We start from the raw sequence: 24,825 nt of genomic DNA on the forward strand, positions 1-24,825 counted from the left end.
TGTAAAAGAAAAGAGAGAAAATAATGAAACAAACAGCTGGCTCTTTAATACATTAAGTAAAGTGATAAGACAGATTTATCAGAAAAAAAGAGAGGACACATATCAGCACAATAGAGTCTACAAATGATTACTAAATGTTACAATAAAGGGGAAAATGTATAGCAATAAATTTGAATACCTATGCAAAACTACCAAAGTTCATTCAGAAATGAAATTTGTAGATAATATGAAGAACTCTTTATTAAAGAAATTGAACGTGAAGTTAAAAATTTGTCCACAAAAATGCCTCTCGCTCAGATTACATCACTTCTTAATTGTACAAAATATCTAAGGAAGAAATTACCCTAATTCTACACAAATTCTTCCAGAAAAATTGAAGAAGAGTGAACAGTTCCTAATGCATACTTTGACAGGAGGATCAGTCTGATATAAAATATCATTACAAGATATTATGAGTAAATGAAATTGTTCAATTCCCCCATGAACAAAGCAGCAAGAATTATAAACAAAAACAAAACAAATGCAACAAGATATAGTAAAGATGATACACTGTGAATAAATAGAGTTTATCCCAAGAATGAAAGATTAATTTACCATTCAAAAATAAAAGTAATTTTCCATTTTAACAAAATAAAGGAGAAAATTCATGTGATTATCTCAAAGATTCAGGAAAAAGTATGATATAATAAAACTCAACACTCATTCATGACGCAAACCTCTTACTGAACTAGGAATAGAAGGTGATGTTTCTCTGATAAACATTATCTTCAGATCTCTAGAGCTAATATCCTGACTTATGATGATCACTTTCCTTTAAGGTTTAGAACAATCTTAGGGAGTACATAATCACCATTTTTATTCAACATTATACCAGAGGTCCTAGCGAACAAAAAACAGAAATAAAAAGTGAACACAAACAAAATCCCAGCAGACTAATTTGTAGAAATTGTCAAGTTGTTTCTAAAATTTCTATGAAAATGCAAAGACCTAAAATAACCAAGTCAACCTAGAAAAACAACAAACACTGGATAACTCAAACTGCCAAATTTTCAAAAAAGTATAAAGCTACAGTAAGTAATGAAGAGAATACTGCATTTGAATAGGGACAGACAAATAGATCAATACAATAGAAGAGAATGATTAGAAATAGGCCCACCTATCTAGATCATTTTATCTTTTCAGATTTGCCAAAGCAACTCAATGGTGTTAAAGCAACTGGATGTGTACGAGATAAGTTTGCATCTTCCTTTGTTTCCAGAGAGCAAAGAAGCTATCAAAGACCACTTGAGTTATGCCAAAAAAGACTCTGCAATTATTATGAAGGGGCTTCCACTGGCCCAATGTGTTACCACTTTCGCACTAATGAGTTACAACTTCCGCACTAATGAATTCGATAACAGCAATGTATAGAAGCACATCAAATTTATTTGAATTAGTGAATTCATGACACTAAACAAAACAAACTGCATACTGATGGAGGGTGGTACTTAAATAATTCATTACTTTGAAAACTAATGAATGATAGTAAAATATTGAACATGTAGTTTGGTTTTCCTAAATATTCTGTATCACAATGTAACGAAATAGTAGTTGAGGAGAAGTTTTATTTTATAAAAGTATTCTAGCTAATCTGTGAAGGAATGATAGAATTAAAATATCTCAATTTTGCTACTGCTAAATAAAACTCATGGATTTAGGCCTTGAGCACAAATGGGCATTAAAATCACAGAGACATAAAAAATCAGATATTATATGTCTCCTGATGGATCAGTCTTGCTAAAGAAATTCAACCAGAAAGCCTATAGATTTAACTAATACTCTCCAGGAAATACAGGGGAGAGAACATGCAGACCTATACCACATAGATGCAATCAGCAAAAGTCTAGAGTGTAAGAAACTCAACAAAACAGCGACTAAAATTTCTTCAACAACAAAAAAATTGTAATAAAAAAGAAGGGAGGGAAAGGAGGAAGAGAGAGAAATATATATAAGAGGAATCTATAGATTAAAGGTTACTCAAAAGACATATCAACCTTATTGCAACACGTATCAATGTAGATTCAAACATCAAAATATTTTTGCAACAATTATGAGGTTATGGAAAATTTGAATAGAGATTAAATATTTGATGATATTATGAAATTATTGATTTGAGTGGTATGATACTGATATTGTAGTGAACCATTTTTAAAAAATAATCCTTATCTTTTAGAGACACATATTGGCATATTGATTAATAAAATGATATTATATGTGGGAGGTACTTCAAAACAACATGGCAGTATGGAATAGTTGAGGGAACAGGCAAAACAAACCATTCATGATTTGTTGAAATTGAATGATAAGGGTTCATTATCCTATTCTGTTTGTTTTTGTTTATATTTGAAGTTTTTTTTTTTTTTTTTTTTTTTTGAGACAGAGTCTCACTCTGTTGCCCAGGCTAGAGTGAGTGCCGTGGCGTCAGCCTAGCTCACAGCAACCTCAAACTCCTGGGCTCAAGCGATCCTCCTGTCTCAGCCTCCCGAGTAGCTGGGACTACAGGCATGCACCACCATGCCCGGCTAATTTTTTCTATATATATTTTTAGCTGTCCATATAATTTCTTTCTATTTTTAGTAGAGATGGGGTCTCGCTCTTGCTCAGGCTGGTCTCGAACTCCTGAGCTCAAACGATCCGCCCACCTCGGCCTCCCAGAGTGCTAGGATTACAGGCGTGAGCCACCACGCCCGGCCTATATTTGAAGTTTTAATAAGAAAATCTCAAAATATCATTAAAAAGCTGTGCCCATATTACAGAAACTATTTCATAACATCGAGAAGGAAGGAATCCTCCCCAACTCATTCTACCAAGCCAGTATCACCTTGATACCAAAGCTAGGAAAGGACAGTACAAAAAAAAGAAAACTGTAGACCAATATCCCTTATGAATATAGATGCAAAAATCCTCAATAAAATTCTAGCAAACTGCATTGAGCAGCACATCGAAAAAATCACCTGCTACAACTAAGTGGGCTTCATCTGAAGAGTGCAAGGATGGTTCAACATATGTAAATCCATAAATGTGATTTACCACATAAACAGAAGAAAAAAAGAAAGATTATATGATCATCTCAATAGATACAGAAAAAGCATTCAACAAAATTTAGCACCCTTTTATGATAAAAATTCTTAATAAAATAGGCATAGATGGAACATATTTCAAAATTTTAAAAGCCATATATTACAAACCCATAGCCAACATCATAATGAATGGGGAAAAGTTGAAAGCATTTCCACTCAGAACTGGAACAAGACAAGAATGCCCACTTCTACCACTTCTATTCATCATAACAGTGGAAGTCCTAGCCATAGCAATTAGGCAAGAGAAAGAAATTAAGGGTATCCAAATGAGGAAAGAGGAGGTGAAACTATTGCTCTTTGCTGATGATATGATCTTATATCTAGAAAACCCCAAAGATTCCACCAAGAGACTCCTGGAACTGATAAATAAATTCAGTGAAGTCTTAGGTTATAAAATCAATGTACAGAAATCAGTAGCATTCCTATACACCAACAGCTGTCAAGCTGAGAATCAAATCAAAGACTCAATACCTTCCACAATAGCTACAAAGAAAATAAAATACCTAGGAATATATTGAACCAAGGAGGTGAAAGATCTCCTCAAAGAGAACTATGAATCACTGAAGAAGAAAATTGTGGATGATGTAAAACAGATGGAAAAACATACCATGCTCATGGATCGGTAGAATCAACATTATTAAAAGTGATTTACAGATTCAATGTAATCCCCATGAAACTACCAACGTCATTTTTCACAGATCTAAAAAAATAATTCTACACTTTGTTTGGAACCAGAAAAGTACCTGAAAAGCCAAAGCAACCTTAAGCCACAGGAACAAATCTGGAGGCATCACTTTACCAGAGTTTAAGCTATACAACAAGGTTACGGTAACCAAAAGACCATGGTACTGGCACAAAAACAGAGACATAGACCAATGGAACAGAACAGAGAACCCAGATATAAACCATCCACATATTGCCATCTGATCTTTGGCAGCATAGATAGCAATATACACTGGGGAAAACAATCCTTATTCAATAAATATTGCTGGGAAAATTGGATAGCCACAGGTAGAAGACTGAAACAAGATCCATATCTCTCATCAGTCACAAAAATTAATTCATGATGGATAGCAGACTTAAATCTAAGACATGAAACATTCAAAAATAGAGAAAATAGAAGCAAGCCACAAACTGTAAGATGATATTTGCTAGACTATAGATAAAGATATAGATGATACAGATATAGATATATCTAATAGGTATCTATTATGACTAAAAATTCTTCCAAATCCATAAGAAAATCAACCAAGTAGGAAAATGGCCAAGATACAAGAAATGGTAATTTCTCAGAAGAAACATGACTCAGAAATCCCTGGAGAATCACTTGTATCAGGTTATCTATACCTACAAGAATGTTCAGTGCTTTGTTGGTCAAAAATATTTCCATCAATAAAAAATAGGTATATAAACTGTGTTATATTCACACAATGGGATACAATTAATAGTGAAATAAACTAAAATTTTAGGCAACACATGAAAAAATCTTTTGGAACATAGTGCTGAGTATAAAAAGTAAGTCATAGAAGACTGAGTATAATATCATATCAGTTATATTACTACATCTTATTAATGGTGTCTATATGTATCTATATCTATCTATATAAGCAGCTTAAAGATATACACTCACATTATAAATATGTATTTTTAATTGGTTATGGTAATCACCAGATTTACATAGCAGTTACCTTTGTGGGAGAAAGAGGTCTGTTTCAGCAAAATTTGTCAAAAGATAAAAACTTACAGTTTAAAGAGTCTCAGTGAATCCCAAAGTGGGGAGAAGGAAAGAAAATCCATGCTTAGACACCTCATAGTCAAACTGCTGAAAACTACTTTCCCCCAAATTTAAAAACAATTAGATAAAAGATGGCACATTCATTATAGAGAAACAACAATTAAAATATTGCAGATATCTCATCAGACCATGGAGAAAACGATAAAGTGGAATAACATTTTTAAAATTCCAAAAACAAAATAACTATCAGCCTATAAATCTATATCAAGTGAAAACAACATCCTTCAGGAATGAAAATAAAATTAAAAATATTCTCACATAAATTAAAAAAAACTAAGATAATTCAGTGCAAGAAAATCTGTTCTAAAAGAGATGCTATGAAAAGTTCTATAGACTGAAAGAAAATAATATGAGAAAGATATCTGGGATCTCAGGTATTAAAAGGCAACCAAAATGGTAAAAATCTGAGTAAATAGAATGGACTATTTTACCTTATTGAGTAATACTAAATATGTTTGATGATTCAATTCAAAACTTATTACATTGATTGGATGTTTGACATATGTAGATGTAATACTTAAACAATTATAACATAAAAAGGAAAGGGGTAAACAGACATAAATATTAAGGTAACCACATTCCATTTAAAAAAGTAAAATATTTTTTATTATTGATTGTGAAGAACTAAGTACACTGTAGTCTAGGACAAACATTACAAAAAGTAAACAAAAAGATATAGTAAAAACAAAAGCCACAGGCAATTGAACACCAATGTTTTCAAAAACATGTAAAACAGTACCAAAAAATAAAGTACTTAGATATAAATATAAAACAACATATATAGAATCTATATGTTGAAACTATAAAACACTTATTAAAAAAATTAAAGATAATCTAAACAAATGTTAATAGAAAAACTTATGATGTTCATGACTTGGAAGACTCTGTGTAGTAAATATGTCTTTCCTTCTCAAATTAATCCATATATTTAATGTACTTCATTAAAAAATTCTAGCATGATTTTTATAGATGCAGGTAAGCTAATTATAAAATGTATATGGAAAGGAAAACAAATTAAAATAGCTATAACAATTTTGAAAAAATATTAATACTACCTTATTTTAAATAATAAAAAGTTACAGTGATGATTGGCAAAGGAACAGACACATAGATCAGTGGAACAGAAAATAAAAAGGCAAGTTATAGAGTAGGAAAAAATATCTATAAATCACATTTCTGAAAAAGAGTTTTCTACAGAATATAGAAAGAACTCCCATAACTCAATATAAAAATGACCCAAATAAAAATGAACAAAAGACTTCAATAGGCACTTCACCAAATGGGACTGAAAGAAGGAAAATAGCATATGAAAAGATATTCATCATCATTAGCCATCAGGGAAATGTAAATGAAAACTATGATGAGGCAACACCACATCTAATAGAATGGCTACTAAAACATACCAATAATACTGAGGGGAAAAATGTACCCCAAATGGATTTCTCATGCATTACTGATGGGAATGCAAAATGTTACAGCCACTCTGAAAGATAGTTTGGCAGTTTTTCATGAACTTAAGTGTACATTTACCGTATGACCCAACAATCCCTCATTTACAAAGAAAACTATTTATAAATATAGTTGACCCTGGAACGACATGAGTTTGAACTGCATGGGTCCACTTATGTGCCTCTGCCACCCCTGAGACAACAAGACCAACCCCTTCTCTTCCTCTTCCTCATCCTACTCTATGTGAAGACACTGGGATTAAGATCTTTATCATGAGCCACTTTCCCTTAATGAATAGTAAATATATTTTCTATTCTTCATAATTTTCTTAGTAACATTTTTTATACCTTATCTTTTGTAAAAATACAATAAATAATATACATAACATACATAATATGGGTTAATCAACTGTTTATGTTATCAGTAAGTCTTCTGGTCAATAGTAGGCTATTAGTAGTTAAGTTTTGAGGGAGTCAAATGTTATACGTGGATTTTTGACTGCACAATGAGTAAGTACCCAACCCCCGCAATGATCAAGGTTCAACTATATTTCTGGTCATTCTATTTATAATCACCAAAAATATGGAAAGGACCCAAATTCCAAATTTCCTTCAACATAAAAATGGATAAACAAACTCTGGTGTATACATACAACAGAACACTCATTAGCAATAAAAATAAACTATTGACACATGCGACAACTTGATGAATTACAAAGGCATTATGCTGTGTAAAAGAAGCCATTTTTAAAAAGTTAAATACTGTATGATTCCATTTATATGACATTCTTCAAAAGAAAAAAAACTATAGTATTGGAGAACATATCAGTGGTTACCTGACGTTATTAGTTAGGGGAAGGAAGATGTAATGGAAAGCGGATAGTCTGAGGGAGATTTTTGGAATTTTGGGACTGTTCTGTATGTGATTGTGGTAGTGGTTACACAGATCCACACATGGGTTTGTATTAAAAATTTTTCCATTTTGTTTTAGGATAATCTAAAAGCCAAAATAAATGCCTCATGATCTTTTTGGGGAATTAAAAGATACAGAGACAAGATCAAAAGCAGGAGCTGTAGAAAATTCAGGGCTTTGAACTCTGCTCAAAGGGTTGCTCGCTACAAAACTGTGTGGAGCAAACTGCTTGTAAGAGTATAGAGGATGTGACATTGAACCGAGTTCATACTCATAGCTCAGTGATGAAATGGAAACCAAGAAGGTTTGATTATGGTGAATGGGAAGGAGAGGCACTTCTAATAATATATGATGACAGTGATGTCACTACTGTGCATTTCTAAAATTCACAAAAAAGATCAGAATGACTCACATGCCACTCCATGAAAGTGGAGAATAGCTATAGAGAGATCCTCCCTCTCCCAGATATGAATCAATGTAATTTCACAATTCATCTTTTAATAGGTTATTTCTCCCAACTATACTTAATTAAATTTATAGGTGTGGTCCCTGGACAATTGTCACAGACAGACTGGCTAGCACAATGAAACTGAAAGCAATATTTTCCATCTACCATCCTTTCTTCAGATATCACTGAGATTCTTTAACAACAGTAAGACAGTCTGGCCTACATTAAACATCAGACTTTTTTTAGAGGATCACTTTGCTTGAGATAACTACTCCAGAAACTAATAATTTAGTTTTATTGTCTACATTTAGTATAAGATGTAAAGCTTGTGTTGCCATAATTTTGCATGTTGTAATAACCCTTTGGTGGGTTGTAAAAACTGTTTGGACTTTAAAAATGGGACCCATGAATTTTAGAGTTGAACTAACTCAACCTTAGTGATCCTGAAGGAGGAAGAAAGCCTAGATGAAGGCAACCCTATCTCTCCCCAGGTTTCTGAGTCTTGATGAGACTAAGAAAATTGTATATTCAGGGAGGAAAGATTTTGGACTTTATTTTCTTTAGATTTTAACCTCTAAGGACAAAGAAATTTAACATTTATACTTTAATTGGTCCTTTGAAATTCAATAATGGGAGGGGAGTCATTGTTCAATTTGAATAGTATACTTTTGATAATGTATTTTTGGAGGATTTTTATGTTGTTATTTGGGCTCATGGTCTACTATAGTGAGCTGTAATGAACAGCATGAAGTGACATAGTATGATAAATAATAAAGAAAGTGACATTTTAATAAGGTCCACAGTGGCTTTGGAGTTAATGTATTTAATTTTTGATCCATTTCAGGGTTTTATAAACTCATTTTGAGCACTAAAAATTATTTTACAATTTGTTAAGTATCCTGTATTATATATTTAGTAGTAACAGACCATTTAATTTTTCTAAAATGATAGTATAATGTCAAGTTCAAAACACTAGTTCAGTTATCTAGGATCATATTCTGAAAGTGAGAAAGGCTGCATAGTTGTTGGTAAGCATCACTCCAAACCAGGCACTTGACAAAAGAGAACAGAGGATTTACTTGCATTTAAGTGAAAGAGGCCATTACCAAACTCCATCTTTCCCCAAATTACTATTTAGTATTTCTTATCATAATATTCAATTACCATATGTTCCTCCGTATGCTTTCTGGTCACCAGGAGAATAAATTAACTTTATATCATCAGATAATTTCTTTTTCGTCTTTGAAGAAGCTTAAAGAAATATAATAAAACATTTATTTTTAATAATGGCAATGACAGAATTAACCAAAATAGACTATTTATCCTTTCATGCCCAAGAAGAGGTGAGCCAGATGCTAACCTATATATGGGATTTGGGGGATAAATTGGGGAAGATGGGAGAGACATGTAATGGGAGAAAAGACAATTATTCTGGAAATATTATCCACTCATGTTAAAAGATATACTTGGAGAAATATAATTTTCTTTCTGGTAGAAAGGAAAATCTGCACCTGCCTCATCTGGGAAATGTCATTCCCTCTCTGTGCAGCTACATACAAACATAGTGACAGGGCTGAAGCCCCACCAGCCTACAGGATCTTTTTCTAACTATTAAAGTGACAAAGGATCCTCACTGCATATATGCTCAATGGGCTTTTATTGGAGATGTAACAGGTAAGAGTGATCTATTTTTCCATTCACTCTTCTGGTATTCTCTCTTTCTCTTTCTTTCTCTCTGTCCTTCTAGAAGTTGTCTACTTGGTGGAAGATAACAACATTCTTATAGCAGTATAATTCAGTTTAGTTTGAGTTTATTCTCCTGTCACTTTGCTAATATAAGTTAAATTCATTTATATCCTACTTCTTCAAAAGAGGATTTGAGGTAAAAAATGTTTCAGATATCTACTTGAAACTCTTCCTATTACATGAGAAAGTTAACGAAGATGTAAGAATATATACAGTTTTGATGTGATTTCTTATTTAAGGCATGATGTTGCTGCCATTGCCTCAATGAACTAAATAAACTGAATAAATCTATTTAGCAAACATGCACTGATTACATATATATATCTTGCTTGGTGCTCTGTTGAACACAAAAGGTAGGAGTTTACTATTTTGAGTTATTAAGGCAGTGGAAGGTACGTAATAAGTGTTTTAGAAATGGTAAAAACTAAAGAGATTCAAAGAAGAGGGATATTCCAATTAGTGTTATGAATAAAAACTTTATGGTCTGTAATTTACAGTAGGGCTTAAAGAATTATAGTATTTTGATAAATAAAGGCAGTGATCTGGTCGTTCTAAACTGAGAAAACTGGATAAAGTGAGGCAGAGAAGTGGGAAAGGTAACCTGTGTTTTAGAAATGGCCAGTAGTGTCATTTAACTGAACAATGAAATAAATGAAGTTCTTACCATGTGTTAGAACTTTTGTGCTCTTTATGGCAATTATTTAGGAGTATTATTATAAATTTGTTTTCAGATGAGGAAACTGGCTCAGAGACGTTAAGTAATTTGCCCAAGTCATTACATGACTAGAAAATGATAAAGCAGGACTTGAACTTCAGCAGTCTGGCTCCAGAGCCTGTAAATATCACCCTTAGATCACAGATGCCATCAAAGATGTAGTGTAAAATAAAGTTAAAACGTTAGGTGGGGCCTGGACTCTAGACACTGATGAATGCTTGCCTAAGCACTCTGAGCTTCATTTAATAGGTAACAGGGGCAGGGGAAGAAACGATCAGAACAGAATTTTGATAAGGAAGTGCACAAAATAACTTTGAGGTTAGTAAAAATAAGGGCCAACAGAGACCAGATAGTAATATATACACTGGAGTGACACAGGCAGGTTCAGACTTAGAAATAGGATTGATGGGACACTGTGATGACAGGTGCATGGAAAATGATACTTTTCTTTCCTGATACTACAGAGTCACAGTTAAAACAAGTCTATATTTTTGCATTCTGGCCATGAAGTTTTAACTATTTTAAGGGGAGAAAAATCCATTATATTAATGGTTTTCTAATGTTATAAATAAAAGGAAGCTGGTAATGATTGGGCATAGCAAAGTCATGGCTCCATATTCCTCCTTTTAGGCTTTCTTCATTTTCTTTCTTTTTTTCCTTCCTTCTTCCTTCTTTTTCCTCCTTCCCTATCTCCTCCTTTCCTTCTTCCCTTATTTTTTATCTGGTAGTATTCATTCTTACTGATTGGCAACATAGTAGAATACCATGTTGGAATATAATAGCAATTAGCTTAAAAATAAGTTTTTATAGTTTCAGTATTAAAAAAAACATTAAGTAAAAGGGAGTTGGTTAGAATTGCAATACGGGCAAGTTTGTCTCCTGAGACACTTGGTAAGATTGTTTTAGTTTGTTATAATTTTTTACATATATGTCTACTTTTCAGTTTGAACCATAACGCGGAAATGCCTAGAATAGCACCTGGCACAAAGTAGGTAGCAAGTGTAAGCACATAGAGGATTATAAAATGATTTTTACATAAATAAGCATTTCCTACTTAGCTACATCATCTTTAGTTTTCTCACATTCACAAAATGTTCCATCTTGTGCTTTGTATTTAAATGCATTTTTTTCCATATCTTCTCCTTTAAAGCCAGTATCTTGCATTTTTTGTAAATGATAAGCCATTTTTTTCTCTAGAAGGGCTTGTTTCTACAAAATTAAAGAAAATACATTGGTTAATATCAACTTGCCATTTAAAAATGCAAAACAAATATTTAAAATGTGATAGTATATTGGAAGTGGACAATCACTCCTGTCTCATGACTTGTAAAGTTACAAAAATGGGAGGGTAGAAATGTGGTAATATTCCATTTGTGATTAAACACAAAGAAAAAATATATGTATATACATATTTTATTTTATTTTATTTGAGGCAGAGTCTTGCTCTGTTGCCTGGGCAAGAGTGCAGTGGCATCATCATAGTTCACTGCAACCTCAGGCTCCTGGGCTCAAGTGATCCTCCTGCCTCAGTCACCCAAGTAGCTGGGACTACAGGTGCACATCACCATGCCTGGCTAATTTTTTTCCTACTTTTTGTAGAGACGGGGTCTTGTTATGTTGCTCAGGCTGGTCTTGAACTCCCGAGCTCAAGTGATCCTCCCACCTTGGCCTCCCAAAATGTTGGGATTATAGCCATGAGCCATAGCACCTAGCCACAAAGAATATATTTAACACTTATATGCAGTTTATCTCACTGGACAGTTTCTGATAAAAATGAGTCTCTCATCCATAGCTATCCTGGCAAGTTTAAACAATTTCTCAATCATCTTCAACTGGAAGATTCCTAAGGGCTTAACCAAATGTCACTCAGGCCTACCATAAGTAAACATAAAATAGTAGATGAAATGTGACTCCCTTTGTGAATCCCTATGCTAGTAATGACCCTGGATTTACCAGAAAAGAGTTAACTACACAGAGGAAAACTGCAGAGATTCTCAGAGGGTTTTATGAAATATTCATCAAGAAAATGAATCAGTATATGTGTGTAAAGGAACTACCAAAAACCACAGAAAGGACCATCCTAAAGATTAGAGGAAACAGTGCTTAGAACCTACCTAGGGATGGAAATCATGCCTATTCTTACCAGTTGCACTGGAAAAACTTACATGAGTCACAGGGCTCTAGGTAGAGCATTAAGACGGGTTTTGTGTTAGTGGTAGGGAATAACTAGATTAAACATGGCTCTTGACCCATCTAACAAATTGTAAAAAGCAAGACCTGTATAAAACTGTTTTCAAATAAATTATCTGCATCTGAAAAAAAAAAGCTAAAGAATACATATAAGAATATAAAAGTATTCAGGACAAAGTAAAATTCATAATATCTGGTATCCAAACAAAGAATGCCAGGCATGTAAAGAAGCAGGAAAATATGACCCATAACAGAAATAAATCAATCATTTAAAATCAACTCAGAAATGACACAAATATTAGAAATAAAGACAACATTAATACAGTTAATATAACTACATTTTGTATGTTTACAATGTAAAGAAGAGATATGGAAGAAATAAAAAGAATCAAAATAATTTTTGTAATATGTTAGCTCACTAATACAATGGATTCATTAAGGGCAGAGTAAACACTGCAGAAGAAGAGATTAATTATTGAGAATTCAGCAATAGAAACCATACAAAAGAAAACACTGAGAGAAGAAAAAAATGAAAAGATTTCAGTGAGATGTAAGATAATTTCAAGCAGCCTAATATACCTGAAGAGAGGAAAAAGAAGATAAAAGAAATATTTGATAATAATTACCTAAAATTACAAGTACAGTTTATGGTGTGAAAATAAAGCCAAAGTAGTTATATCACTTAATAGGACAGTATTTTTTATATTATAGTCAAAATATAGGAAAAATGTTCATAACATTCAATTCTGTATAATATATATCATTTGGGGTAACTGGTCCATGGTCATCTCACAAAATACTTTTTCCTTTGAAAAATCAAAATAACAAAAGCTTCTCTTCAAATAGCCCAAGTTAGAGGTTAAAGCTCACCCTACCTTCCTGTCACTCTCTTCTCTGCTTCTACGACGTTGTTGTTCTATCCTTTCTTCTCTTTTAACATCTTCTCCAATCTTTGTCAAAAGTAACATCTCTTTTGTCTTCCATTCCTAAAAAGCACAATGTTACTATACTTGGTGTGTGTCCCCTTCACTATAGTATCGTCATATTCTGTCTTATAGCAAATTAGACAAGTCAGGGCCTAACAGAAATCAAGTCAAGCATAATGGGAGTCATATACTGGGTTTAGAATGGGCTTTTCTTATTGTACTCTTATTAGGAATGTAGGTATGATTATTTTTTACTACAGCTAAATTTAAAAAACTGTCCTCTCCATACTGAGCACTATAAGGGAGTTAAATAGTGTCTAGTAACTTTCTTAAACTGCTCTTTATGAGCAGAAATTGGCTCATGCACATATAGTTTGTGGTATTGCTTCATTATTTTATGTAACAACTTGTATATTACAGCTATAATGAAAGATTAATGGGAGTAAATTCCTTAGAACTGAATGACTTAAAGAAGTATGATGTACAGCTATAACTATTTACAAAGGAAACAACTGCACAGAAATTTTCTCTCCATATTTTAAATTTGCTATCTCTCACCTCTTCAATTTTTCTACGAAGAATGAGTTTTCTTCTTGTGTGTTCCCGCTGTCGTCTTTCTTCTCTATTCATCTGGAGTAGGCGTTGCTCTTCTGCTGTGCGCTCAAGTTGTTCTAGTTCCTTACTTATCATATCCAAATATCTGAGTAAGAGTGCAAATATTACTGAAGGTGAATTGAGCATTTCCTTTATGACAGTATCATCTGCTTTGATATTCCCAAACCACCTCCTTGCTTTTCATTTCTTGAACTGTAGGAATTTTACAGTTTTTCTATCAGTCCTGTTCATGAACCTTTAAGCCAGCCTAACCCACAAACTCACCATGTTTTACTCATTATAAGGTCTCTCAACTATATAAGTATCTGTTCTCATGGCCAAGACAATGGTAAAATGTGAAACAAACTGATTAAAAGCATTTTGCACAATAAGCGTTCATAACTCAGCAGGTTTAAGAACATGAGTTTGCAAAGAAGTCTGAAATCACTGAAATCATAACTTGGGAAATGTGGGAAAAACATAACAGTATATTTGAATTTTTCTAAGAAAAAAGTGATACTGGGTTCCTTGTAATTCATAAATCGAACAAATCTCCCATCTCTAGTCTGTGTGTCTGGTATATCAATATGTATTATGGCAGTACCATAAAATGAAACCATGGAATTACAAAAGCCAGGTAATGTAGCCCAATTCTCATCCCACCCCTAGTTAAGGAAAAAGAACTATAATACCCCTTAACTTTCTAAGAAATGGGTTTGACCATGGAATGTCAATGAATGAATGTGACTGGGTTACATCTGAATGAGCACAATTTTTTAGAGACAACACCCATTTATACTGGCATCAGATAAATTTATATAAAACTTCATTTTTTGACTTTGCACTAAATTCCTAAAACTTAATGATGTCAGTCCTTAAAGGTGAATTATAAAACACTGAAAAAAAAAAAAAAAAAACAACACTGTTACTGGTTCAGGCATGTTCTAAAGATATCTCTTCTCCTTCTCTTACTACAGAAAGAATTTTGGATTTTTCCTTCAGTTATCAGTTTGGCTCATCTCTTGGGCTCCCAGAAACCCTGACTTGTCTTGTAGAAATTACTCTTAATAGTCTTGACAGCAAAGTTCCCAATCCATGGACTTCTTGGTTTCCCTTCCTTCGTGTTCACTCTGAGAGCTACAAGGGAATTAGTGTCTAATACTTTAAAAATAAAAATCCTGCCTTCAATTATTTCTAGTATTTTTCCAACTTGTTTGGGTCCAGAATATATACATAAAATTTGAATTAACTTTACTCTTACCTGTGCCTTATTAACCTCTCCTGGTCATTAATAAATTGAGGGCTCTCCATTAACAACCAATTTTGGAACTGTGCAACATCAGAATGTTCAGGGATTTGATGGTTTTCCTGTAGTTTATGTAGTTGTCTTGCAAGCATTTTCTATTTAAGAAATATGTATAAATTATATATATATATGTAATGGTTTTTACATTTCCCAGATATAAAGCCATTTAAATTCCTATATTGTATAAGTGATTAATTCTCTTTAATTGCATTTAAGTCTGTTTTGAATACATTAAGGACATTAAGGATAAATGAACCAAAATAAAGATTTATCTCTCTGGAAATAAAAGATAGATATTTCAGTTTATTTGTCTACCTATTCCAAAGAAATTAAATGAAAACATTCAACAAGTAAAGGAGAAACTCTAGCCACAGAAAGGGAAAGTGGGGAAAAATATAGAATACTTAAAAGTATAGGGAAGTCATTCTCATTTTTATCCAACCCTATTATCTTTATAATATAAATTGGTAAAAACACACATACACACACCATTCTCATTTGATCCAACTCTCTTGACCCTAAATCTGAATTCACTCATATACACACCCAACACACACTATCTATAACCACACACTCTATATACAATCATTCCATTTCATCTTTAAGAACAAGTTTTTTACTGGATGAATATAGGTGCACATAGATGGGTGCAAATATACAGTGTATATGTTCTTTGAATCATCTGTAGGACACTACAGCTATTCTTTCTGTTCTTCTCCAATTGCTCAAACTGTTTTGGGTTCCAGTTTAAGAATCTTGCTGCCACAAGAGATACTTCTTTTTTTTTTTTTTTTGAGACAGAGTCTTGCTTTGTTGCCCAGGCTAGAGTGAGTGCCATGGCGTCAGCCTAGCTCACAGCAACCTCAAACTCCTGGGCTTAAGTGATCCTACTGCCTCAGCCTCCCGAGTAGCTGGGACTACAGGCATGCACCACCATGCCCGGCTAATTTTTTTTTTCTATATATATTTTAGTTGGCCAGATAATTTCTTTTTATTTTTAGTAGAGACAAGGTGTCACTCTTGCTCAGGCTGGTCTCGAACTCCTGACCTTGAGCGATCCACCCGCCTTGGCCTCCCAGAGTGCTAGGATTACAGGCGTGAGCCACCGTGCCGGGCCGAGATACTTCTTATTGGTCCCAGATCAGGTAGAAGGAACACATCTGACTTGCAATTTAATTACTGAATTATGCCAGTTACCACTGGTGTAATGACAGATGACTTAGTCCCTTTCCCATTCTTGGCCAAATATAGCAACCTTCAAATATTGTTTATTCCTGCTCTAAATTTTCATTTGGAAAAAACAGTTACTTTTTCAATAAATTATAGGTCAAAATATTATTTAAAAAACTCTACATATAACCAAACCTTTCTTCCAAACCCTATGTAAAGAAACCAAATTTAAGTATTTAACTTACTTGTTCTCTTATATAGTTTCTTTCAAAGTCTAATTTTAAACTGGTAAGATATTGCCTGTACTTATTCAATTCTCTCAAGGTACATACAATCTAAAAACAAAAACAAAAATATAGATATATATTAAATATATAAATATTTTAAAATTAGAGTACTTTCCAGAGGATAAATAGTAATGACATAAAATTTGTTGACATTTTGGTATCAAGAGTAATAAATTGCAAACATTTTTGTAAGTAGTACCTCTTTAAATTTGTTGTTAATAATAAACAGGAAATTTCTATCCAAAAATATTACTTCATTAATATGACCTATACCATAATCAGGAATTTGGTATACACAATTAATTAGAATTATTCTGATAATTTTAATTAATTATAATTGGATTATAATTATAAATGTTATAACATTGTTCAACTCCCAAAAGAATGTATTCTATCAGGGTTCTAACAGACTGAATTTTGCTAGGTTCCTACTTCATTTCAACTTTTTAAAAGTGTATGAAACATAATCCTTCATAAAGACTATGATACTGCTGGGAAAACTAATGTATATTTACATCTTCAAATTATTTGTCAATAACCATTTTATATTACAAGGAAAAAAGGTGAAGGAAGAAGTTGGTTTCATTTATTATAGAAACAACTGTTGTCTGATCTCCCTTAACATAAATAACTGAGTAATTTATGGAATTTCCCATTAAGTATCATCTCCTGACCAAGTTAAAGGTATTACAGGCCCCCTAGTGAGGTATAGAAGCAAGCTTATATCAAATTTTGAAGGTTTTCATTGATTACAAAAGAAGTAATCTTCAACCAACTTTATTATTTCTGGTTACGTAGCCCCCTTTCTTCAATCTCCTCAGGATATCTTTGCGCTTATGGTATGCTTTTAAGTGTGGATCATGGAGACTTTTGTACTGGTTTTCCAAAAGTTGACAATAAGGATCAGTCAGGTTAAAACCATAAGAAGGCTGAAAAAGCTGCAAACACAAATTCAAAAATATTACAAATGTAAAATTAATGCATTTTTACTTTTAAATAATCTATTGAAATGACTAGAATGTTCATTGAAAATAAAACATGCAACAAGAATCTAAAGTGGGGAAAAAACAGCAAAAGAAAGATTTGGCTCGGGCAACCTGCCTTCTTCTTTTCCTCACCTACATGAATTATTCTAAAAACCTTTCTGATGCTCGTTGAAGTTGGAAGAAAGTAAAAATAAATAAATAAATAAATAAAAACCCACCCTCCCTCCATTAGTTCCTCCTCTAATTCTCATCAACCCCTGACTCTGAGTCAAATAAAAAAAGAGGAGAGAAAAAGAAAGGGAATAGAAAATAATTTGTTTTAAGGTATAAGCCAATGCTAAGATTCTCTTTTTTCCTCTTCCCTCTCACAGATCAAGGCACTATACTCAAAAGATAAAGGGATAATATTAATTATGATTATTATACTTCCATCATCTGAAAATGAAGAAAAAAATAGAAAATATTTCACCACGATTCATGGAAACAACTTTAAGAAATAGTAGAAGTACAACATAGATGTTAAAGATTTTCAGTTAAAAAGCCATTGTATTAATTAATATCTTAGGGTCTTTAATGCAAGAAAACCAATAATCTCTGAGAGCTAAAGTCAGAAGATTATTCCAGGTCTATATCATGCAGTTCAACATATCAAAGAACCAATTTTAAAGGATATTTATAGTAATTAGGGTTTCTCCAAATGTTTAAAGACCATATACATCTTTATGCAATGGCCATTAACAAATAAAGGGAGGAAAAGACAATTGGCTAATAGTTGTATTTCTATATCTGTTACTTTAGAGGAAATAGCTGATTTACTTAAGCTCATTTATGAACTAAAACACTAAAGTGATTCTTTTGATGTGAGTTCTCAGTTAATCTTTCAGTAGTAGGATGGTGATAATCACTTAAGGGGGACTGCTGGAGGAGAAATAGGGGAGGAGGGAAGTAGGTGTGGAAGTTGTGTTAATGCTGTCTTTGCATTCTTTCTTTGTGTTTTAAGTTTGGCCAGAACACCGTTAAGTTTTATTCCAAAGCAATGTCAAATCAGGAACTGGCTCAGGTGAAAGACAATTGGAAGATGTGGGAGATGTGGACACCAGAGAGCACCCGCCCTGTTTGCAGGCATCTGATTCAATTTATGCTACCACAACATTGAGCACCTACCCAGACATGCCTACAGGTACCAATTTGCCACCTCTGTGTTCAGTCTGACTATACCCACAACTGCAGTACAATTCTTGAATATTGTGAAGCCTGACTTAGTGGGACCTTAAAAAGAATGCCCTCAAGATAGGTAGAAGGATGCTTTGCAGGCAAATGGGAAGATAAGAGGAACAGGCCAGAATCCTAGTTCTCACTTTACATTTAAAAGTATCTTTGTTAAGTTTCAGACCTCTTGAACTAGATTCCCTGATTACCAATGCTTCCCTGAGAAGGCAAAGAAAGGAATTTTACAGGGTAAAGTCTTGAATTCAGTGAGACCAGATAGGAAGCCCAGATCTTTCCTAGAAGGGGAGCAATCAATATTAATAAGTCAGTGAGTGGACCGATTATCTCTTTTAAAGTTGACATTCAGCTGTCAACTTCTTTTACTTGTTGTCTTTTAGCTGTGTCAGGCGTATGTCTCTCAAGAACAAACCTGAGCTACTGACCTGTAAACAGAGAATACCTTTAAACAAATCCATTCATTAGAGCTAGGGCAACCATTTTATTGTCAATTGAAATAATGGTTTTCCCTTAAAATATATAAATATAAAACATTACTTCATCAAGGAGATTAAAAGAGACAAAAGAATCTCACAAAGTCAGTCTTCAGAAAAACTAGTCTGGTGCTAATTTATTATTAAATGAATAGATATGAGGGGAGTTAATGTAATAAAGAATAGAGATAACAACTTTTAAAAAAGTAATAGATAAGTAAATTAATGGTTGACAGAGAAAATGACAATACAATAAACAGTATATATTTGAGCAAGGAAAAAAGAGACAGAGCTAAGTTTATACCCTAAAAAGAAATTATAACACTTGTAATGGAAGAAGTTTCAGGCACCTTTGAGCAAATCAAGTTTGTGTGAATGCCACTCAAATTGTGTGAGGTTGGCATATTTTTAGTGAGTTTGCTTCATTCTAGTAGAACAGATTTGTTTTCAAAAAGGGAAATTATATTTTTTTCTAGAAACAACACTTGCTTTAAGAAATCATGTTTATTAGGTGTTACAGACTGAATTCACCTAAAATTCAAAATTCACATATTGCAATCCTAATCTTTCATTTAATGGCATTAATTAGGTGGGGCCTAATTAAGTTGTGAAGGTGGAGCCCTCATGAATGGGAATAATGCCCCTATAAAAGAGACCACAGAGAACTCTCTAGCTTTCTTTCCACCATGCAAGGATGCAAGAGGAAGACTGCAGAGGGCCCTCACCAGAACCTAAGCATGGTGGCAGCCTCCTTTCAGACTTCTAGTCTCTAAAACAGTGATAAGTAAATTTCTGTTGTTTTTAAGCCACCCAATCTTTGGTACTTTGTTATAATGGCATGAACTGACTAAGGTATTAGGCAAGTATCAAATACCAAGTGGTCTTACTTATTGATGACATCATAGACAGTAGAAGGGTAAGTGGATCATTTAGAATTCTTCCTTGTAGAACTTTTTGCAATATTTATCAAAGCAACCACTCACCAAGAATGTACTAAACCTCCTTCAGTGTTGGCTACTTAGTCAAGGGCTAGGGTGGTTTGGGGCTAGGGATAGCACTGAGGACTAAAAACATAGAAAAGTTTAAGGAAAGTACACTCAATAATCCAGTATAATTAAGTGTTGAGTGAGATCATACAAACCAAGGGTAATGTGTATACCAGGTTTGGGGGTAAGGCAGACAAAAGCACAGAAGTATTAGCATGGTATCTATGGGTAGTTATAAAATACATCAGCTGGAAGTAGCTGAGGCTCTGGTTGGAGAAAACTCTGGATGGGAAGGCTCGGGCAAATTATGGCATCTCCTTCTCATTGAGGCATGGCCCTCTTTCATTAAAGTGAAGTTAAAGTACTAAACATATAACTGATTTTAACTCCACTTTTTTTCCACTCCACTTTTTTGCCCACCCTCTGAGTAGAATTCAGCTCAAAACAAAATCATTCACAGGTATGTTGAGAATCTAGTCCAAGTTACTATTGATTAAAATCCTAACGCATAATTAAATGGCAGCCAATATTGATAATCTTTCACCTTTCAAACATGTTTTTAAGTAAATCAAAACTCACTAAATAGTTACATGTAAAGTTTTATTATAAAAAATGTTAATATGCTTCCATAAATTATAAATTAAGAAAGGACTGAGAATCTTAACTTTCTAGCCCATGATTCTGTCCAAACCATATTAGATGAAACTGCTTCATATGCATTCCTAACAATACCTTCAGTTAGGTGTGGATTGGATTATTTTTTTTCTGTGAATGTTAGTGCAAATTCCCTTAAATGGACTTTGTATAATGTAGCCTCTGAATTTAACGGCAAGTAGTAAAGGGTAAAGAAACTAATGTAAGACAATAAAATTAGTTTACCTTTTCACTTAAATTTGTAGTAAAGAATACAGTATCACTACCTGGGATCACAGGTAGCTTGACCCCAAGAGGCAGATCCAGTAGGTTATCCGGTCCAACCCCTGCAAAGTGGTTTTTGTGCACGCCCTGTCAAATACAATCGGGAGTTTTGCCTCACTTTTTAGGTAGTACTTGTTCAGGCCAATCCACTCCCACTCCAGCGAAAGAAACAGAAAAGTCACACCGTCAGGGTCGAAGGGGCCTGGCCTGCGGGACACCCCTGAAGTCCTCCCGCTGCCCAGGTCACCGCTCTCCATGTTCCGCCCCAGCCACTTGGGCCCCACACGGGAGCCGCCGCCGTTACTGCGCGGCAGGAGGGAACAGCGGCTGGACAGTTAAGAGCCAGGGACCCATGTCTGGGGAGGCGGGCCCTGCTCTCCCCACCAGGCTTGCGGCCACTCACGTCTCCACATTGCTGGCTGGCTGCAGACAGGCCGCTGCTGGCCGCCCTGGCGGCGGCGGCGTTGGCAGCCTTGGAGCAGGCGCTGAGGTACAGCTCCATGGCGGGCCCAGGCCCCTCTGCCCCTCCCCTGGCTTCCCCTCTGGCCTTCCTCGCACCCCTTCCCGGTCGCCCGACCGTCCCGACCGGACCGGGAATGACCAGTGAACCGCGTCTCCGAGCCCACCCTCGCGCCGCGTTCCAGGGTCCCAACGGCAGGGTCCCAGAAGGGCGGTGCCCCCTCCCAACGGGTGGCGGCTCCAGCATGGGGCTTGAGCGCTGCCCTCAGAGTTAAAAAAAATCAGCCCTAGCGGCCTGGCCTAAGAGGGACCACAGTGGAAACTTCATTCCTCCCTGAAACCATCACCCTTCAGCCAATCCTAACTAAAACGTATCAAGTTTTGTTGGTGGGTAGCTGGCTGATTTCTCCTAGCAGCCAAGGAGCTCTGGTTCCGTTCCATAAAAATTCATTTGTATGGCTCTTTGTACATCTTCCCCGTTACAGACATTGTGACCATACTCCATCCCCAAGCTAGGTCCCACATAGTGCTCATTTGCTCTCCTGTGGGTTCATTGCTTGTCTGTTGCCTCCTCCCTCCTCTAGTCTTTTTTTCCTTTCAAGCTCTCTTCACCTCTCTCCCACACCTTCCTCACTGCTTTATTTTATTTTATTTTATTTTTATTTCAGCATACTATGTGGGTACAAATGTTCAGGTTACGTATATTGTCCTTGCCCCACCAAAGTCAAAGCTTCAAGCATGTCCATCCCTCAGACAGCAAATATACCCATCCTCTCTTCTCCCCTACCATCTCCCCGACACCCGGTGAATGTTATTACTATATGTGCACTTAAGTGTTGATCAGTTAATACCACTTTGATGGTGAGTACATGTGGTGCTTGTTTTTCCATTCTTGTGATACTTCGCTTAGCAGAATGGGCTCCAGCTCTATCCAGGATAATATAAGAGGTGCTAGATCACCATTGTTTTTCGTGGCTGAGTAGAACTCCATGGTATGCATATACCACATTTTCTTAATCCACTCATGTATTGATGGGCACTTGGGTTGTTTCCGCATCTTTGCAATTGTGAATTGTGCTGCTATAAACATATCATTGCTTTATTTTAATTCTCTCTCTTTCTCTTGTCAACCATCCAGCCAAAATTTACACAGTGCCTGACTTCTTTGGGCCAGTCATTAAGTACTGGGATACAGTACAGTGAGTTAAATATGGGCCCTGCCTTTAAGAAGCTAGACTCAAAGTTGAGGGCAGAGACTGTATCTGATCTGCCAAGAGTTTGGCTATAGCTTCATAGATTCTTTGGGCCACTGCTGTTCCTTATTATTCCTAGACCACCTAGTAATAACACCTACCATTTATTGAGAATTTACTAATTCCATATACTGTGCTAAACACCCTTTTAAACATTTATTTCTTATAACAGCTTTGTCAATAATTACCCTTTTTATCAAAGATTAAGGAAGAATGATAATTACTAAGAAATGGTGGCCCTAAAGGTTGTTTTCTTAATCAGTACAGTTTACTCTGTTTCTTTTGATTCCACTCATGTCTTTAGGACTCTTAAATTTGAAATCTGAGCCTGGGATATAGTTTACGGGCAGGTCTCCACATGGATGTCCCACAATCATCTCAAATTCAAAGTACTCAAATCTCAACACACACACACACACACACACACACACACATTCCTTTCACCAAAATAGGAAAAAACAAGGGCCTCCTTCTCCTTCCTGCCTTTCCCATCTCAGTGACAATAGCAGCATTTACCCAAGCCAGAAACTGGGGAATACTTCCAGACACTTTACTTTCCTCTTATCCCCTACATTCAATTGATCCCTAAATCCCCCACTGATTTTATCACCAAAATTAATTGGCCCCCTCCTATCTATCCTACACTACTTCCCCAGTTAAGCTACTCATCGGATATTTGTGCCATTGCCACAGTCTTATAACATCTCCCTGCCACCATTTACCCCCAAAATCCATCTTTTATCAAATTTTTCTTTGATGCTAATCTGACCATTTCTCTTCCTTGCTTTAAACCCCTAATTGCCCTCAGAATGACTTAACACAAAACATGCAATATTAATAAATAACCTCTGTTACTTGGTTCCTGTATTAGTACCTTATTGCTGCTGTGGCAAATTACCACAAACTTAGTGGCTTAAAATACCACAAATATATATATTATAGTAATGGAGGTCAATAGTCCAAATTGAATCTCACTGGGCTGAAACCAAGTTGTTGGAAGGTCTATCTTCTTTCTGGAAGCTCTAGGGCACAATCTGTATCCATGCCCTTTCACATTTCTAGAATTTGCTCCTTTCTCCCACTTCAAATCCAGCAACATAGCATCTTCTAATCTTTCTCTGACTCAGAACTCTGCCTCCCTCTCTTCTACAATTGAAGAATCTTTATGATTACATTGGGCCCACCCAATGTAGGTGATCCAGGCTCATTTATTATTTATTTTAAGATCAGCTGATTAGCAACATAATTTACATCACCTATCGGCTACCTTAGTTCCTCCTTTCCATGAAGCATAACATATTCAAAGGTCTTGGAAATTAGGGCATAGACATCTTTAGGATACTATCTATCATACGGCCTACCATAACCCTTTTCTCCCTTTCTGAGACACAACTCCCCTATACATACCAAAATTGAACCTCAAGCAACACAGAACTGTTTGTGGTTAGTTCCCTACACCAGCTGTCACCAACCTTTTTGGCACCAGGGACTGATTTCATGGAAGACAATTTTTCCACAAACTAGAGGGTATGGGGATGGTTTTGGGATGATTCAAGTGAATTACATTTCTTGTGCAGTCAAACCTCTCTGCTAAAGATAATCTGTATTTGCAGCCATCCCCCAGCACTAGCATCACTGCCTGAGCTCCACCTCAGATCATCAGGCATTAGATTCTCATAAGGAGCTTGCAACCTAGATCCCTCGCATGCGCAGTTTACGGTAGGGTTTGCACCCCTGTGAGACTCTAATGCCCCCATGATATGACAGGAGGTGGAGCTCAGACGGTGATGCAAGCAATGGGGGGAGTTGCTGTAAATACAGATGAAGCTTTGCTAGCTGCCTGCCACTCAATCCCTGCTGTGCAGC

General features: G+C 35.1%; 1 protein-coding gene across 1 annotated transcript in view; it reads right to left on the minus strand.

The window, feature by feature from the left end:
* FSIP2 (fibrous sheath interacting protein 2) overlaps positions 1–21,749 on the minus strand; it is a 94,763-nt gene extending 73,014 nt beyond the window's left edge. The window contains exons 1-9 of the mRNA XM_069469919.1: positions 21,651–21,749; positions 21,209–21,334; positions 17,434–17,595; positions 16,616–16,705; positions 15,156–15,295; positions 13,859–14,000; positions 13,250–13,360; positions 11,273–11,393; positions 8,888–8,974 (exon numbers count right to left, since the gene is read on the minus strand). Of these exons, the coding sequence (XP_069326020.1) occupies positions 8,888–8,974; positions 11,273–11,393; positions 13,250–13,360; positions 13,859–14,000; positions 15,156–15,295; positions 16,616–16,705; positions 17,434–17,595; positions 21,209–21,334; positions 21,651–21,749 (1,078 nt within the window). The remainder of the gene's footprint in view (positions 1–8,887; positions 8,975–11,272; positions 11,394–13,249; positions 13,361–13,858; positions 14,001–15,155; positions 15,296–16,615; positions 16,706–17,433; positions 17,596–21,208; positions 21,335–21,650) is intronic.
* Between the last annotated feature and the right edge of the window lie 3,076 nt (positions 21,750–24,825).

This window comes from Eulemur rufifrons, chromosome 1 (genome assembly GCF_041146395.1).
Source record: "Eulemur rufifrons isolate Redbay chromosome 1, OSU_ERuf_1, whole genome shotgun sequence".
NCBI lineage: Eukaryota > Metazoa > Chordata > Mammalia > Primates > Lemuridae > Eulemur > Eulemur rufifrons.